Below are 16,944 nucleotides of genomic sequence, written 5' to 3'. Positions count from 1 at the left end.
GGAGTCATGGCAGAGAGGATCCTGGAAAAGCAAAGGGAAATGACTCACCTGCAGATCTGAAGAAGTTAGTTGTAGAGCCCAGCCGGCATGGCTCAGTGGTTGAGCATCAACCTATGAACCAAGAGGTCATGGTTAGATTCCCAGTCAGGGTACATGCCAGGGTTGCAGGTTTAATGCCCAGGAGGCTGCGAATCAATGATTCTCTCTCATCATTGATGTTTCTATCCCTCCCTCTCCTTTCCTCTCTGAACCAATAAAAAAAAATTTTTAAAGAACACTTAAAAAGAAGTTAGTTGTAGAAAGTATATGGTTCTTTAAGGAATTAAATGCTATTTTTAACTGAACTGAAATTTGAAAAGATGCAGCATATCTTAGAAAAGATTACCAAATAGGAAAAGTAGGGTGACTATACCCAGAGAAGAACAGATGCTTTTTGTGAAAGTATCTCTCACTTTAGTAAACCAGCAGGAATCTGCATGAATAAAGCACACCCAGTTGGCAAATAGGGAGAGCTATTTGTTTAACTGTATGCATATATGCTCAGCTATACCAAGTAAGCTGCAGAGTTAGAAAACTGGGACCACATTAACAGATGCAACTTTACTGCAAGACGTTCACTCCGAAAAAGAAGTCGTTCTGATCGAAGGCCACATGTTTGATATTTGGAAGCGGTATTGATTGAGTGCAGAGGAAATGGGGCAGAAACCTTCGCAACAGTCGGCTCCCAAGGACAGCCAAGAAGTTGTCAGCGTCTGTGAGGTGTTCAGCGGAGCTATCGTGCATGCCGCTCAGAAATTGGAGGAGTACCTTGGATTTGAAGACCCTCTGAGCAATCTGAGCCCAGCTCCAGACACTCTGAATGAGATCTTCTTAATCCACTTCGTCACTTTCTGCCAAGAAAAGGGCGTTGATGAGTGGCTCACCACCACCAAGATGACCAAGCACCAAGCCTTCCTGTTTGGGGCCGACTGGATTTGGACCTTTTGGGGATCTGATAAGCAAATAAGGCTCCAGCTGGCGGTACAGACCCTGCGGGTGTCCTCTCTTCCTCCTGTAGAGTCTAAGCCTTGTGAGGCCTCCAAGCCAGAATCCAGGGCAGAGTCTTCCCGGAAGAGTAGATTTGAAAAGCTGGACGAATTCTGTAGCCTGATAGGAGAGGATTGTCTGGGCCTGTTTCTCGTCTTTGGTGTGCCAGGAAAGCATAAAGACATCAGGGGAGTTGTCCTGGACAGTGTCAAAAGGGAGATGGCCAGGCGCCGTCTGCCCGGAGGGAAGGCAGTGGCACAATTTGTCCTGCAAACTAAAGACTGTGTCTCCGTTAGAGAGCTGCTTGGAAGCTGTCTGAGTAAGAAAGACGGGCTACGGGAGGTGGGCAAGGTTTATATTCGCATCCTCTGAACTAGATTTGTGTGATGAGACTGGCCTGTGAGGTGAAAAGGAAAAGATATTTTCTTCTAATAAACAAGCCCTTCCACTTGCATCATCCCAGCATGGAATTCCCCCTCCCTCTCCCACATTGAATGAAAATGATCACCTGGACAAAACGTATGAGTGTCATGATTATGGAGATTTCCATATTGTTGGGAAAACTGACAATTTAGCTTACTCTTTCATTTCTTTACTCAATGATAAAAATGGGAGGGGAGAATAATAAAGTCACCCTTAAAGTTTGATTTGCAAAAAAAAAAAAAAAATGTCTTTGTTTGAAATAACAAGTCTAGCTCTGGAAAGTGTAAAATGTGACTTTACTGCTGTGGGTGAGAGGTGGGTAGGGTGAGGTGGTGCATAAGACTATAGAACAGGTTTAATTATATTTGCAACACCAGTCTCAATTCAGGACTACCAAGTGAACTCTCAAACTGCTTTCTTCCTCTGACCCTGCCCTTACTCCCACGTCACCTCAAACTGCTTCTTCTGTGTAGTTTTTTCTTTAGAATATGTTTTAAACATTTCATTAGAATATGTTTTATGCATTTTTTAAAACACACACACACACACACACACACCCATGCACACATCTAAAGCAAAAGCTGTGTCCAGATTCAGCTGGGATGCAGGTCTGACTCCACACTGGAGTATCTTATCGGCTTCCCATGAGTGGAATACAATGGAGGTGTATTCCATGTGGTCTGGCGATGCCCATCTGGGGCGATCAAAAAGGGGACATGTTGGCATAGACAGTGAAGTCATCCTCTTTCCAGAGGGCCAGGTTGATCGTCTTGGAATATATGGCATCCGCATGGCAGGAAAGCTCCAAAGATTTGCGGAGAAAGTTGGTCTGATGCCTCAGTTGTTTCTTAAAAAATTGTGCCTCCATTTCTTCAGGGCCTTGGACAAGGGCCACTACTCCAATGAAGCCAGAAACAGCTGTGCCAAAGCTGCTAAGTTCCCCAGGTGTAGTCTCTGGCTTCAGGGTGCTGATGTCCTCCCAGCAGAGCAATGGTGTGGGGATGTCCAGGGAGGCGTTGCTGGCTCTGGAATCTGAACCCCTGGTGGGATTCACTTTGGGATCTGCTTCAGTGTTACCTTGTCCTGTGACTTAAACACGGTAACCCAGTTAACAATCACTTGTACTAATGCTAAACATTTATTTAGCCTTTGCAGTAAAGATAATGTATACATATATAAAAACCATCTTTGCTTCAAATCCTGGGTGGGAGGAAAATAGTTTTTCCCCTACTCCTCTAGATGGTAGAAGCAAAGAGTGCTTAGAAGTGTAAATGGAAGATAGATTCATTCACACTTGATTGCTAAATGCCTATGTTAAGGCCGTGTTCTATGCCCTGACAATCAGCAGTAAAAAGAATTATATCCTATTTGGGGTTAGTTTCCCTCTTAATGGTGGAAGACAGAAAATAAAATAGATACATATGTTTAAAATGTATATTTAAGGAATATAACAGGTGCTGTAAAGAAAAATAAAGCATGGGTAAGAGGATAGAGTGAAGGAGGTGCTATTTTATATGGGGTAGTTAAGGAAAGCCTCAATGAAAAGGGCCAAGTAGAAATCTGGATTGAATTAAGAGAGAACGCATAAGTGCAAATATCTGGAAAAGTGTTCTAGGCATAGGGAATGACAAAAGGCCTGAAAAGGGTGTGTATTTGATATGTTTGAGGGATAGCAGAGGAGGCTGGTGTGGATGGAGCCGAGTGAGCCAGGGGAAGAGTAATAGGAGATGAGGTCAGGGAGGTAGCCAGCAAACACATCAAGCAGATAGGACTTGTAAGGCTGGATTTTATTCTGAGTGATATGGGGAGACAAAGGCCTTGCTCTGACTGACCCTTTAAATGCCTCATTTGATTGCTGGGTAGAGACTAGAACCAGTGATGGCAAACCTTTTGAGCTCGGCGTGTCAGCATTTTGAAAAACCCTAACTGAACTCTGGTACCGTGTCACATATAGAAATTTTTTTGATATTTGCAACCATAGTAAAACAAAGACTTATATTTTTGATATTTATATATTTAAATGCCATTTAACAAAGAAAAATCAACCAAAAAAATGAGTTCACGTGTCACCTCTGACATGCGTGTCATAGGTTCGCCATCGCTGGACTAGACTGTAGGGAGGAAAGAGTGACAGCAGTGCCCAGGAGGACAGGTAAGGAGCTATTAAAGGAAAACATTTGATAGAGAAAAGGGTGGCCTGGACCAAAGTGGTGGAGGAGGAGGGATGAAGAGGTCAGATTTAGAACTAGTTGAAGGTTAAAAACATACAGCTGATGATTGGATGAGGAGTATGAAGTATATCACAATTACAATGTTGTATTTCCAAACTTCTTAAATATTATGAATATATGCAAAGGCAGAACTATATTTGCCTTTGATGTTTCTTCATTCCAGGAAACCCAAAGATCAAGGAAAGCATTTAAGCCCTCTCTGCCTTTAGTAAGTGAACATGAATAGGCTCAGGAGACATCTCTTGAAGCTGTTAAACAATTATTCCTACTTTGTTCCTAGAAGGTTATAATACCCAGTTAATGTTTCCTTGTTATATAGTGACCCCTGTCTGCAGCAATGCTGTGTATAATAAGCTGTCAAGATGTTGGTGTAGCATAGGAAAACCAGTATTCAACTTGGAATCAGATGTGGGTTAGAGTCTCAGTTCTCTTAAGAGCAAAGTCTACCCACTTAACTCTTTGAGTTTTTTTAATCTGGAAAATGGGAATGACTTCAACTAATTCAAAGAAGACAATGCTTGTGACATTCTCTATACTAAAGTATAAGCTTACCAAGATTTTGAAGTCTAGTACAAATTGTAAGTCTTCATGTTATAATCAGCTGGGTGATATAAACCAAAGACTCACCATATTTTTTAAAATTAAAATAAAAATGTGAAGCTTTTTCTGATTTAAAAAATAGCTTTGTGTGTGTGTGTGTGTGTGTGTGTGTGTGTGTGTGTCTATGAAACTTGGGAGATCTGGCCGGGCCGAGGACATCAGATCTCATTGTCCTCCCAGCACATCAACCTTCCCCTGAAGGCCCTCAATAAAATAGATTGATCCTTAAAAAAAGAAAGTAAGTAAGTAAATAAATAAATAAATAATACTGTATTCTCTTACTTAAAAATCTGCATTCTGATATAAAAATTAAAGTACAGAAGTGTGGAAAGTTAAGTCCTCAAGAGTCTCACCTCCCCGCCCCCCCCCCCCCCTTCATAGCTACTCCCTCTATTTTGCTCTTTACCCATCCAGAACCTGTACTGTATATTAAAAGTATTTTATACAAACAGAAGCATATGATCCATAAATGCCTTTTCACATTAAAAACTTAGGTATTGTGGACCATTTTCCACGCTAATAGATTTATATCCACATGGTTCTTTTTAAGGCTGACATCAATGCTTCTCAGGCCTGTCTGCATATTAGAGTTACTTGGGGAACTTAAAAACAATAAAACACCGATGCTCAAAACACACCTAGACCAATGGATCAGCATCTCAGAAGGAGGGGCCCTATACCATTTTTTAAATATCTTCTGAGGTAATTCTAATGTTCAAACAGGATTAAGACCCATATGTCTAAATAGTATTCTATATTGTGTAAACCATAATTTATTGAACCAATACTGATTTCAGAGAGAGGAAGGGAGAGGAAGAGAGCGAAGGAAACATTGATCAACCATTGAGCCATACTGGCTGGGCTAACCAATACTGTTTTGATGGATATTTAGGTTGCAAAGTACATCCACATACCTGGGTATTTGCATATTGTCTATTTACTAAGCTTGTGAATAGATATACTTAATTCACTTACTTTTTCTAAAGAAATTAGTTTTGATTAATAGCTCAGATGGAAAGTCATTGGATTAAACTAGGTTTTAAGTATAATAAAAGCCCATTGTTAAAAACACCTTAATACTTAAAATTGTTCTACACAAGGACTGGCTACATAATTTGTAATGCTCATGCAAAATGAAAATGTGGGGTCCTTGTTCAAAAATTATTAAAAATTTCAAGATGCACAGCAGAGCATTCACCAAGCATAGGGCTCTTCTACGTGCAAGTCACATGCCTATGAAACCAGTTTTGTTTCTACAATAGGTATGTTGGGATATTTGGTCACGAAGGCTGAAGGAAAGATTTTTATCATAGTAAGTGGTTGCACATTAAATTCTTTTCCAATTAAAAAGTTATGTAATTCTTAGTAACTCCTTTGTACACAATAGTTTATGCTTTACTCTTTAAAAAAAATTTTTGTATTGATGATTTTTAGAAAGAGGGGAAGGGAGAAGGAGAGAGAGAGAAAGAAACATCGATGCGATGCAAGGGAAACATTGATCGGCTGCCTCCTGCATGCTCCTTGCTGGGGATCAAGCCCACAATGGGGCATGTGCCACGACCAGGAATAGAACTGACAACCTTTTGGTGCATGGGACAATGGCCAACCAACTGAGCCACACTGGCCAGAGTATGCTTTACTCTTTACACTGCATGAACCAGTTATTATTATTGCCTGTTGATAGCATTGCAAATGAGTTTTTAACTATTAATATAGAATGAACTTTATTGTACTTGATACCTGGGAAAACAATAAGTGTTTCTCTGGCTCCACTAACTCTAATCATATCTATCCACTTTATTCTTAGAGAAAGAGTAAACAAAAGACAGAAAGAACAGGAAAGTAGTCTGAGGACCTAAGTCTCTTAACATCTTACTCAGAAATTGAGAATTCTCTGAATGAAAATCAATTTTATAATGATTCATATCTTTTTTTTGTCCCTAAATTTCTGTGGTATAGGCCTTGCACTTTATTATACTAAAATATACAAACTCAAGAGAGAACAACTGGCTGCTGTATTGACTCAGCTTAATTCTAATGGCCACCATTTATATTACACCTTCTGAAATATAACTCAATCACAATGGTCCTGAGGAAGATATTGTTTCTATTTTCTTTGAAATTGAAGCTCAGGGATGTTAGGTGGACTTGCCCAAGATCACAGAAAAAGCAGAGCCTGGGTTCAAACTCCATATTCATCTGTGAAAACACCATACTTTTCATCTTAAAAATAGAAGAGTAGGTAAAGCACTACGTGAAGATAGAGGCAGAGATTGGAGTGATGTGTCAACAATCCAAAGAATGCCATGGATTGCCAACAATCATCAGAAGCTAAGAGAGGGGCATAGACAGATTCTCCCTCTGAACTTCCAGAAGGAACCACCAACCCTGCCTATGCCTGGATTTTGAAGTTCTCTAGCCTCTAGAACTGTGAGAGTATAAATCTCTGTTGTTTTAAGTCACCTAGTTTGTGGTATTTGTTACAGCGGCTCTAGAAAACTAGTACATCTAATACTTCTGCTTTGGAACAATAATGGATGGTAAGAGGCCAGAAGAGATGAGAATCGTGATTATTACAAATACTTCTCCCTGCTCTAGCCAATTTGGCTCACTGGATAGAGCGTTGGCCAGAGGACTGAAGGGTCCCGGTTGGATTCAGGTCAAGGACACATACCTCGGTTGCTATCCTCCTTGGGTGAGGATTAACAAAACACACACGTCAACAAATACTTGTCCCTATCATGCTATTCCCCCCAGCCCCACCTCAACCCCACTCCCATCACATACTGATTGATGCCCATGTGCACTGAATGCTCATAGATAGAATACGCTGGGATACCAGCATACTTCTGCTCTACCAGCTGTATGCTTACCAAGAGTCAGTTGTGTTTGTTCCATGCTGTTCTTATTATAATTTTGTACTTTGATTAAATATTATACATACCAGCTGAAAAAAATAGGGAATAATTTTATTAAGGGTTGTACGTTCATTCATCCTAGGGTTTGTTTAAAAACAAACTCATGAAAAAGAATGACCATTATATTATAAGTCCTGATGAATACTGAATTTTTGTAATTCTAAACTCATCTACAAATGAACTAACCAAATCACTGAACAGTTACATCCAATGCGGACATAATACTCATTGTAGGCCAATATTGTACCCAGATGTTTGTCTATATTAACTAGATTAGACTCACACAGCCTAGAAATGGTGAAACCAAGTTTTAAAGTCAAGTATCCTTTTAACTATCAGATACCGCCTCTCCCCTTGGAATGTGTCCATTGCACTAGCTGAACACATTCTTTAATACAAGAACCTGTAGAAAAGCAGCCATTGCAAACGAGCAGGGCTCTAGGGTAGACCTGGGCCATATGAAGTCCCACCCAGACCACACCTCCCCTCTGTGAGCGACATTTCTCCCATCCCTTATGGTCATTATTTGCACTTGTGTTTGGACTGCCTGCTTCGATATATTTTTTAAGCGTTTTGCTTCCTTTTCATGACTTTTTTTTCTCTTTTCTGTGGTGCACTTTTGACTCTGGCCCTGACTTCCAGGGCCCACGTGTATCCTGTTTATGCACCCCAGGGGCGGGGCAAAGCGGGCGAGCATGCGCAGTAGCGGCCTCAGGCCCGCCCCCTGACCAACGGGATCGCGCTTGTCCTATCCGAGCATGCGCGGTAGCGGCCTCAGGCCTGCTCCCTGACCAACGGGAGCGCGCTTGTCCTGCCCGAGCATGCGCAGTAGCGGCCTCAGGCCTGCCCCCAAGAACGGGATCGCGCTTGGCCAGTCCGACTTGCCGTCTTCGCAGGCATGGCGGCTGCGTTGCTCCCCGCGTGGCGGTGCCTGCAGCCGGGGGCCGGGACCCTGCGTGCCTTCTCCACCGCAGTGTCTCCCACCACTCTCCCCGGGAATCCACGCCCGCGTGAGTGTCTGCCGCGTCGCCTCCGGGCTCTGGGGGAGGTGAGAGGGCGGAATATCGGACCCGTGGAGGCCGCCGCGGTGTCCCTGGCCCTGCCGCCTGGCCCTGGCTCGCCTGGCGGGAAAGCCGTGCCTGTGGGTCTGCCCGCCGCCCGGGTGTCGCCCGGTTCCTAGCCGCGGATTGCTGCGCTGGGGCCTCTGCGCGCCACGAGCCTGCCCCTCCCTCCCGGGGACCCCGCGCTTCGGTGCCGGTCCCGCGGTCGCCGGCACGGGTCTCTAGTGACGGTGCTCGGCAGCGTTTCCAGGGGGTGCTGAACCTCGGTTTTCTCGAGTGTTAAGGGGAACATGTAGCTGCCCCAGGACAAACTGCAGCTCTGAACCCAGGCCTCGCCGTGCCGCCAAATGGGATGACCTTCATTCACAGCCATGGAGGTGACCTTCGCTCAGAGAGAGGAGGGGTGCCTGGCGCCGCGCCCGCCCTGGAGGAATCAGTGAAAAGGAATCGAGGACTTTTGTGAACGCTGACTGCTCAGTGTGAGGTGCCTAACAAGAAGCGAGAATGGGGTTCGGTAGGAGCATCGGGGCGGAGCCCGCGGGAGGGGAGGACAGCTCTGTCCAGTTACACCAGGTGCTGCCCGTGCTGCCTCCTGGAAGATCTGTCCTTAACCCTGCTCACAGCCCCGCCGAGGCCACCATCTCTCGTTCTGCAACAGTTGCTTTACCATTTCCGCCGTTGCTCCCTGCACTGAATTCTCACAATGGCCAGAGTGAGGTGTTCAAAACAGTGGTTCTCAACCTTGGCTGCACATTAGAATCACCTGGGAATCTTTTTAAAATCCTGATTTCTGGGCCTCATCCTCCGGAAATTCTGTTTTCTTTGTTATTAATGTTGTGGCCCCACCCAAGAGGTTCTGGGTTGGCAGGAGGTGCTCACTCTTACACCCCTGTCCTTGGTAGCTTGCTTGCCTGCTGCTGCCTTTGTGGCCCCACCCCATAACAAAGAAACAGAATTTCCGGAGGATGAGGCCCAGAAATCAGGATTTTAAAAAGAGTCCCAGGTGATTCTAATGTGCAGCCAAGGTTGAGAACCACTGAAATAGAAAATCTTATCTTGCCACTCCCTTATTCAAAATCTACAAACAATTCTCATTGCTTTAAGATAAATGATAAATTCCTCACTGTATCCTATTGGCCCTTAATAGTCTTAACACGTCTTTTTTTTAAAAAAGTATTTATTGATTTTTTTACAGAGAAGAAGGGAGAGGGATAGAGAGTTAGAAACATTGATGAGAGAGAAACATCGATCAGCTGCCTCCTGCACACCCTCTACTGGGGATGTGCCTGCAACCAAGGTACATGCCCTTGACCAGAATCGAACCTGGGACTCTCCAGTCCCCAGGCTCTATCCACTGAGCCAAACCGGTTAGGGCTTAACACGTCTTTGTAATTTTTCATTCATTCTATAAATACTTGATTCCTACTGTGTACTAGGCGATATTCTAGATACCAGAATAGAGCAAAAGTCCTTACCTCTTGAAGTTTACATACTTTGAGGGAAGTCAGACTATAAATAGATAAACAATGTCAGCACCATGTCAGGTAGTGATTAGTGCTTTGAAGAAAAAGAAAGCAGACTGTTTGGAATGATGAATTGGAGGAGTAGTGACTATAGGGTCGGATAAGGTAGATAGTCTGGAAAGACCTCCCCTCCTTGGGGAAGTGACATTTGAGCAGAGCCCAGAACCATGCTGAGGTGGGGAAAGAGCATTGTTGGCACAGGGAATTGTTAGTGCAGAGGCCCAGAAGTGAGAATAAGCTTATGGGTGTGGTGAAGGAACAGAGAAAAGGCCAGCGTGGCTGGAGCTAAGTGAGCAAAGAGGAGAGTTCTAGTATAAGAAAGGGGAGTGATGGCTTGATCTTGTAACCGCTTATGGGCATTTGGCTTGGCTTGTATTTTAAGTTGGGGTCACACTGGAAGATGTTAAGCAGGGAAGTGATGCTGTGTGGAGAGCCAACTTCAGGAGGGAAAGAGTGGAACTCAGCAGACCAGTTTGGAAGTTGCTGTAGTACAAATGACATGATGGTGATTTGGGTTGAGGTAATTGTGGAATAGGCTGTTATAGTTGAATTTGGGACACATTTTGAAGGTAGAGCTAATGGGACTTATTGGTGGATTTGATATGGGGCTTGAGGAACAGTCTCCAGGAAGCATGTTAGATTTTTGTCCTGAATAATTGGATGAATGGCAATACCATGTACAGGTTTTGGGAAGACTGAAGAAGAAAATCTAGAGCTCTGCCAATGACGTATCTGAGATGTCTATCAAATGTCTCCAGTCTCTTTTCTCAGTGCACTCTCTGTTCTGCTCTGAAGTTTCCATCATATTAAATTTGTTTACTTTGATTTCCATCGTCTCTTTCTCTAGAACACTTTTTCTCACTTGCCGGTTCCCAGGGCTACCTCCTGTTCATCCTTGAGGTTTAGCTTAAAGTCAACTTCTTCAGGGAACTTCTTCTTCCCCAACTATTTGACTAGGTTTGGTCCCCTGCTGTATGTTTCCATTAATATTTATCATTGTTTATTTATTGAAATTACTTGTGAAATAGTTGTCTTATTTTGACAGACTCTCCATTTTGTGGGAGTAAGAACTTTGTTTCTCTTGTTCTTTGCTGCCTTCTTAATTTCTAGTACCCAATATCACTCTAAAACTTTTGAAGGGATGAGGGATATATATCACTGAGGGATGAATAAGAATTTTACATGAATTGAGGTGGGGAGGCCGAAGGGGACAGAAGTCAAGCAGATTGGAGGGAAGCATATTCCAGGCAGAGAACATAAAGTTCAGAAAGACTGAAGGGAAGTTCAGTGTAGTTGTGGGGCCTTGTGAAGGGGAATGAGGCTAGAGATGTGAATAATGTGGTGTAAGGTTCAGAGTCTGAAGAGTCTTGTGAGCTGTGCTAATCTCACAACTCTTGGTCCTTAGTTTTCTTGGCCGTAAATGACTTCTAGATAAGGATAGTGATAGTACTCACAGTTCTTGTGAAGAATAAGATTAAATGAGGTAATGAAAAGCATTTAGCACAGCATCTAGCATGTGCAAGTGCTCAATAAATAAAACTATTATTATTTTAGAATAGCAAAACAGTTATTTAGAGAGGCATACAATAATATTTTAAAAGGTATATATTGTATATAAGTAATCTGCCCTCTTCTATAGTTCTGTGATTTAATTAGGAATGGCTGTGATTTTCGTTATTGTAGCATTGGCAGTTCTAATATGTAATAGAAAAGGAAAAATTTAACAATTTTCTTTTTTTGTTGTTGTTGGTAGAAAGACCAGAATAATTCCAAATATGAGCAGGTATACTTAAAACTAGAACCTTTCAAACCATTTATCTTTAAAGACACAAAATACTTATTTCTAACTAGGTATTTTAAATTGGGGAAGTGAGTTTATTTGATTATGAACCTTAGAATTAATTGAAAGTTTTTCTTTATATGATGATTTCATTTTATATCTTAATAACTGGAATTTTCTTAACTATTTCTGACATTTCATTTTCATTAACACGATTTTAGTCTCAGCTTACAGAAAATGGGTTATTGTTTCTTTGTTTGTTACTGAATACTTTAAATTGTATTCAGATCATGGGATCATGATCAGTTGAATAAATCCATGTTATAAAATTCTCTGTAACTATCGTGTTGTCTTTTAGGTACAACAGAAAGAACATCCAGGTCTGAAAGGCCACCAAGAAGAAAGGTGAACAATTAACATATTCTAATATATATTATCTTAATGGTTTCTGAAGTTCTAAAGTGAGGAAGATATTCACAATGAGGCAGGAGGGTACATCCCAAGAAAGGTTCATAAGGGGGTGTTCACTTGGTGACTATCACAGTCTTGACTCTAGTCTTGGTCTGGTCTTTGTCAGTATCCTGAGAATGGATCATCTTTGAGAGATGGACTCACCCACATATTCCCAGGAAATAGGTACCTAAACCAGAATATAGAATTACTTTTGATGATGCTTATAATAGTCATGTAGCCTGGGATATATGCATGAATATTACCAGTTCTGTGGGCATCGCTGTGGAGGAATCCAAATTATAAAGTCACTTGGCATGGAGTCAAAACAAAGGCATATTAGTTGGACGTTAAATGGCATCAAATTATAATTGTCTAGAGTAGTCATTTTCATAGGAATATTACCTGCTTCAGGACCTGCTACACTAGTATTGCTTAGGTGGGTGTTGCCAAATTTTGCCTCTTTAAACCATATGCTGGTCATCCCCTTCTACTGAGTATATTATATACTAGAGGCTCAGTGCACAAAATTTGTACACGGGTAGGGTCCCTAGCGGCTGCCAGCTGGGGCCTGCCTTCATTCCGTGTCGTCCCCTAGTGGTCAGCGCACGTCATAGTGAGCAATTGAACTCCCAGTCGGTCAAACTCCCGAGGGGACACTTTGCATATTAGGTTTTACATATATATATATATATAGAGAGAGAGAGAGAGAGAGAGAGAGAGAGAGAGACAGAGACAGAGAGAGAGAGAGAGAGAGATAGATAGATTGTGATTGACTAAGCTACCATGTAGTTATTCCCTGGGCCTAGAAGGTATATAATTTCTTATGTATTTATTCAGTTAGTTTAACCTTAATTTACTTATTTCCAAGTTCTCAATGTCACCTCATTCTGATTTCCATCAAAGGAGTTTTAAAAATGATTTCAAAATATATTGTTATTCACCTCCTTCATAAATAAAATGTAAAAACTTTGCTAAAAGTCTATGTAAATACATAAGATAGATATGCTTTTAGTGATGGACATTGTATTAAAGGGGATATCCCTCTTGCCCCAGAGAGTGTGAGGAAACAGTACAGAAATATTTAGGTAGATTTGGTATTTTTTCATTTGAGCAGCAGCAACTTTGTGGAAGGTCAGATTTTACCTAGGTTGCAATTCTGCTAGTGTTTCTCTTAATTGCATGTTTTCTTTTGCTTTAAAATTAAAATATGTGTTTATATTTAAATATAAACTGTTTTTTGTTTCTTAGGCACTACCTCCTAGGACAGAGAAAATGGCTGTTGACCAGGACTGGCCTAGTGTCTACCCTGTTGCAGCACCATTTAAACCCTCTGCAGTACCTCTTCCTGTTCGAATGGGTTACCCAGTAAAAATGGGGGTGCCCATGGCAAAGGAGGGAAATTTAGAACTTTTAAAGGTAAGAAGTTACTGATTCATTAGCCAAGACCTCTTTTCAAGTAAATAGTGATCTTCCTCCCACTGCCCTTACACGTCTTACACTTCAAGGTTCAGTGTGTAGCAGCTTCTTGTGGGTTTTTTTGTTTTTTAAAAATATGTTTTTATTGATTTTAGAGAGAGAGGAGGGGAGAGGGAGAGAGATAGAAGCATTGATGAGAGAGGAACTTTAGCCTCCCACTGGGGATCTAGCCTACAACCTGGGCATGTGCCCTGAACAGGAATCAAACCAGTGACCTCTTGGTGCATGGGTCAACTCTCAACCACTGAGCCACACCAGCTGGGCTTGTGTTTGATTTAAAAGTTTTTCCTTAGGTAATAATGGATGCTATATTTTGATTTTCTGTGGTAAAAAAAAACAAAAAACCCTCAAAAGAATCCCTCTTCGGGGGCGGGGGGAGGGGGTGGGGGGGGTGGAACCAGACACAGGGCTCATGGCTGGCAAGTGCTGCTGCAGCAGGCAGCTCAAGCCTCTCCCGGTCCGGACTGATTGGGTGCGAGCACGTGGCAGGCACAGTGGGGCCAAGAGGAGCGGGAGCGGCAGGCGACGGACGTTGGACTGTGGGTTTCGGCCCAATTCCTGCGGGCTACCCAGAGAGACCCCACCCGTGCACCGGGCCTCTAGTGATTAAATAATAATTTGTGTCCTTTTAGTTCTATAAGGGAAATATGTACATCTGTAGATTCATGGCAGGAAGAATACTATACAAATGATGCTAATATTTTCGAATGTTGTCATTTTAAAATACTTGGTACTGAATCTATATTTCAGGGAATTTCTTTTTTGTTATTGTTGGTTAGTCTTCACCTGAGGATGTTTTTCCCATTGATTTTTAGAGAGTGGAAGGGAGGGGGAGAGATAGAGAGAGAGAAACATGGATGTGAGACACTTCCGTTGGTTATCTTGTATGTGCCCTGACCTGGGCCGGGGATTGAACCTGAAACGGAGGTATGTGCCCTTGACCAGAATTGAATCCGAGATCCTTCAGTCCACAGGCCAAGACTCTAACCATTGAGCAAAACTGGCTAAGCAGGAATTTATTTCTTGAATTCACAACACCTGTAACAATTAATATTGTAAGAAACTGCCTCATTTTATTTATCATAAGGCTTGTTGAGCTTATAATTTAGTTGTATGAGCAAATTATCTTTTTTCATGTTTTTAAGACAGTTGGCTGATTTATCCTTTAAATTTTTCTACTTTAGATCCCCAATTTTTTGCATTTGACTCCTGTAGCAATTAAAAAGCATTGTGAAGCTCTTAAAGGTAAGTGGTTATTTTGTAACATAATTGACTTTGAACACAATATTAAGAATCAGATTTCTAATGATAAAGGGGTTGATTCATCAAGAGGATACAATGTGTAAATATTTATGCACCCAACATTGGAGCACCTAAATATATAAAGCAATATTAACAGAACTGAAGGGAGAAAGAGACAGCAATATAATAATAGTAGGGGACTTCACTACCCTACTTTCAACAATAGATAGGTCATCCATAAGAAGAAAGTAAGGAAATGTTGGACTTAAACTACACATTAGATCAGGTGGACTTAACATTTATGGAGCACACCATTCGACAGCAGCTGAATACACTTTCTCTTCAAATGCACATGAAAAACTCTCCAGAATAGATCATGTTAGGCCACAAAACAAGTCTAAATAACTTAAGAAGACTGAAATCATATCAAGCAACTTCTCTGACCATAGTGGTATGAAACTAGAAATCAATTACAAGTAGGAAACTGGAAAATTCACAATTACATGGAGATTAAACAACATGCCATGAACAAACAGTGGGTCAAAGAAGAAATCAAAAGAGAAATGAAAAAATATCTTGAGATAAATGAAAATGGAAACACAACATACCAAGCCTTTTGAGATTTAGTAAAAGCAGTCCTAAGAGGGAAGTTTATAGCAATAAATGCCTAGATTAAGAAACAAGAAAGGTCTCAAATAACCTAACTTTACACCTTAAGGAACTAGAAAAAGAAAGACAATTAATACCAATTCTTCTCAGACTCTCCCAAAATATAGAACAGATGGGAACACTTTCAAATCCATTTTACAAGGCCAGCATTACCCTGACACCAAAGCCAGACAAGAACTCTGCAAGAAAGAAAATTACAGCCAATATCTGTGATGAACATAGATGCAGAAGTCCTCAACAAGACAGTAGCACACTGAATTCAACAGTATATTAAAAGGATCATACACTGATTTTGTGGGATTTATTCCAGGGATGGAAAGATGGTTCAGCATCTGCAAATCAGTGTGATAACACCACATTAACAAAACAAAGGATAAAAATTATATAATTATTTCAATAGATACAGGAAAAGCATTTTATTAAATTCAACATCCTTTGATGAGAAAGATTCTCAACAAACTATATACCTCAACATAATGAAGGCACAACTAATATACTCTGTAAAAAACTGAAAGCATTTCTTCTAAGATCAGAACAATACAAGGACAAGTCACTTTTATTCAATATAGAAGTTTTAGCCAGAGCATTTAGATAAGAAAAAGAAAGACATCCGAATCATAAAAGAAGTAAAATTGTCTCTAATTGTAGATTATATGAAATTGTATGTAGAAAACCCTAAAGACTTTGCCCCAAACTGTTAGGACTAATAAATTCAGTAAAGTCACAGAATACAAAATTAATATACAAAAATCAGTTGTGTTTCTATTAACAATGAACTGTCAGATAAATTAAAATCCTCATTTACGTAAAAAAAATACTTAGAAATAAGTTTAATCAAGGAAGTGAAAGATCTATGCACCAAGATGAAAGAAACTGAAGAAGATACAAATAAATGGGAAGATAGTCTGTGCTCATGGATTGGAAGAATTAATATTGTTAAAATGCACATACTGCCTCTAGATTCAGTGTAATTCCTATAAAAATTCCAATGGCATTTTTCACAGAAATAGAAATAAACAATACTAAAATTTGTGTGGAACCATAAAAGAACCTGAATAACCAAAGCAACCTTAAGAAGAACGATGATTTCAAATTGTATTACAAAGTTGTCGTAATTAAAACAATATGTTTGTTACTGGTATAAAGAAACAGATCATTGGAACAGAATGAAGAGCCCAGAAATAAACCTACTCATGTATGGTCAATTAATTTTTATGACAAAGGGGCCAAGAATATGCAATGGGAAAAGGATAGTCTCTTCAATAAATGATGTTAAGAAAACTGGGTAGCTACATTCAAAGGAATAAAACTGGACCCCTATCTTATACCTACCAAGAAAATCAACTCAAAATGAATTGAAGACTTGAATGTAACACCTGAAACTGTAAACTCCTAGAACCATGGTCGGCAAACTGCAGCTCGCGAGCCACATGCAGCTCTTCGGCCCCTTCAGTGTGGCTCTTCGACAAAATATCACGTGCGGGTGGCCCATGCGCAGAAGTCAGTATTTTGTGGAAGAGCCACACTGAAGGGGCCAAAGAG

At 41.0% G+C, this 16,944-nt stretch overlaps 2 protein-coding genes across 4 annotated transcripts in view; both read left to right on the top strand.

Moving 5' to 3' along the window:
* The first annotated feature begins 429 nt into the window (after positions 1-429).
* Positions 430-1,544, top strand: REP15 (RAB15 effector protein). Its single transcript, XM_070407817.1, has one exon. The coding sequence runs from the start codon at positions 694-696 to the stop codon at positions 1,396-1,398; it is 705 nt and encodes a 234-aa protein (XP_070263918.1). The 5' UTR covers positions 430-693; the 3' UTR covers positions 1,399-1,544.
* A 6,513-nt stretch (positions 1,545-8,057) lies between these two features.
* MRPS35 (mitochondrial ribosomal protein S35) overlaps positions 8,058-16,944 on the top strand; it is a 30,845-nt gene continuing 21,958 nt past the window's right edge. For 2 of the 3 annotated variants that reach the window (XM_070410498.1, XM_070410497.1), the window contains exons 1-4: positions 8,058-8,208; positions 11,921-11,967; positions 13,264-13,431; positions 14,676-14,736. In XM_070410498.1, the coding sequence (XP_070266599.1) occupies positions 8,097-8,208; positions 11,921-11,967; positions 13,264-13,431; positions 14,676-14,736 (388 nt within the window). In that variant the 5' untranslated portion in view covers positions 8,058-8,096. Of the gene's footprint in view, positions 8,209-8,725; positions 8,744-11,920; positions 11,968-13,263; positions 13,432-14,675; positions 14,737-16,944 lie in introns of those variants that run through there. The other variant, XM_070410499.1, reaches the window with a different exon arrangement.

Source organism: Myotis yumanensis, unplaced genomic scaffold (assembly GCF_028538775.1).
Source record: "Myotis yumanensis isolate MYYU_CA2020_CCGP unplaced genomic scaffold, mMyoYum1.0.hap1 SCAF_3, whole genome shotgun sequence".
Lineage (NCBI taxonomy): Eukaryota > Metazoa > Chordata > Mammalia > Chiroptera > Vespertilionidae > Myotis > Myotis yumanensis.
The sequence above is the reverse complement of the archived record's forward strand: the minus strand, read 5'-3'. Positions and strand labels throughout refer to the sequence as shown.

Coding starts and splice junctions, on each gene's coding strand:
- REP15 (XM_070407817.1), top strand. CDS start 694: ATGGGGCAGAAACCTTCGCAACAGTCGGCTCCCAAGGACAGCCAAGAA.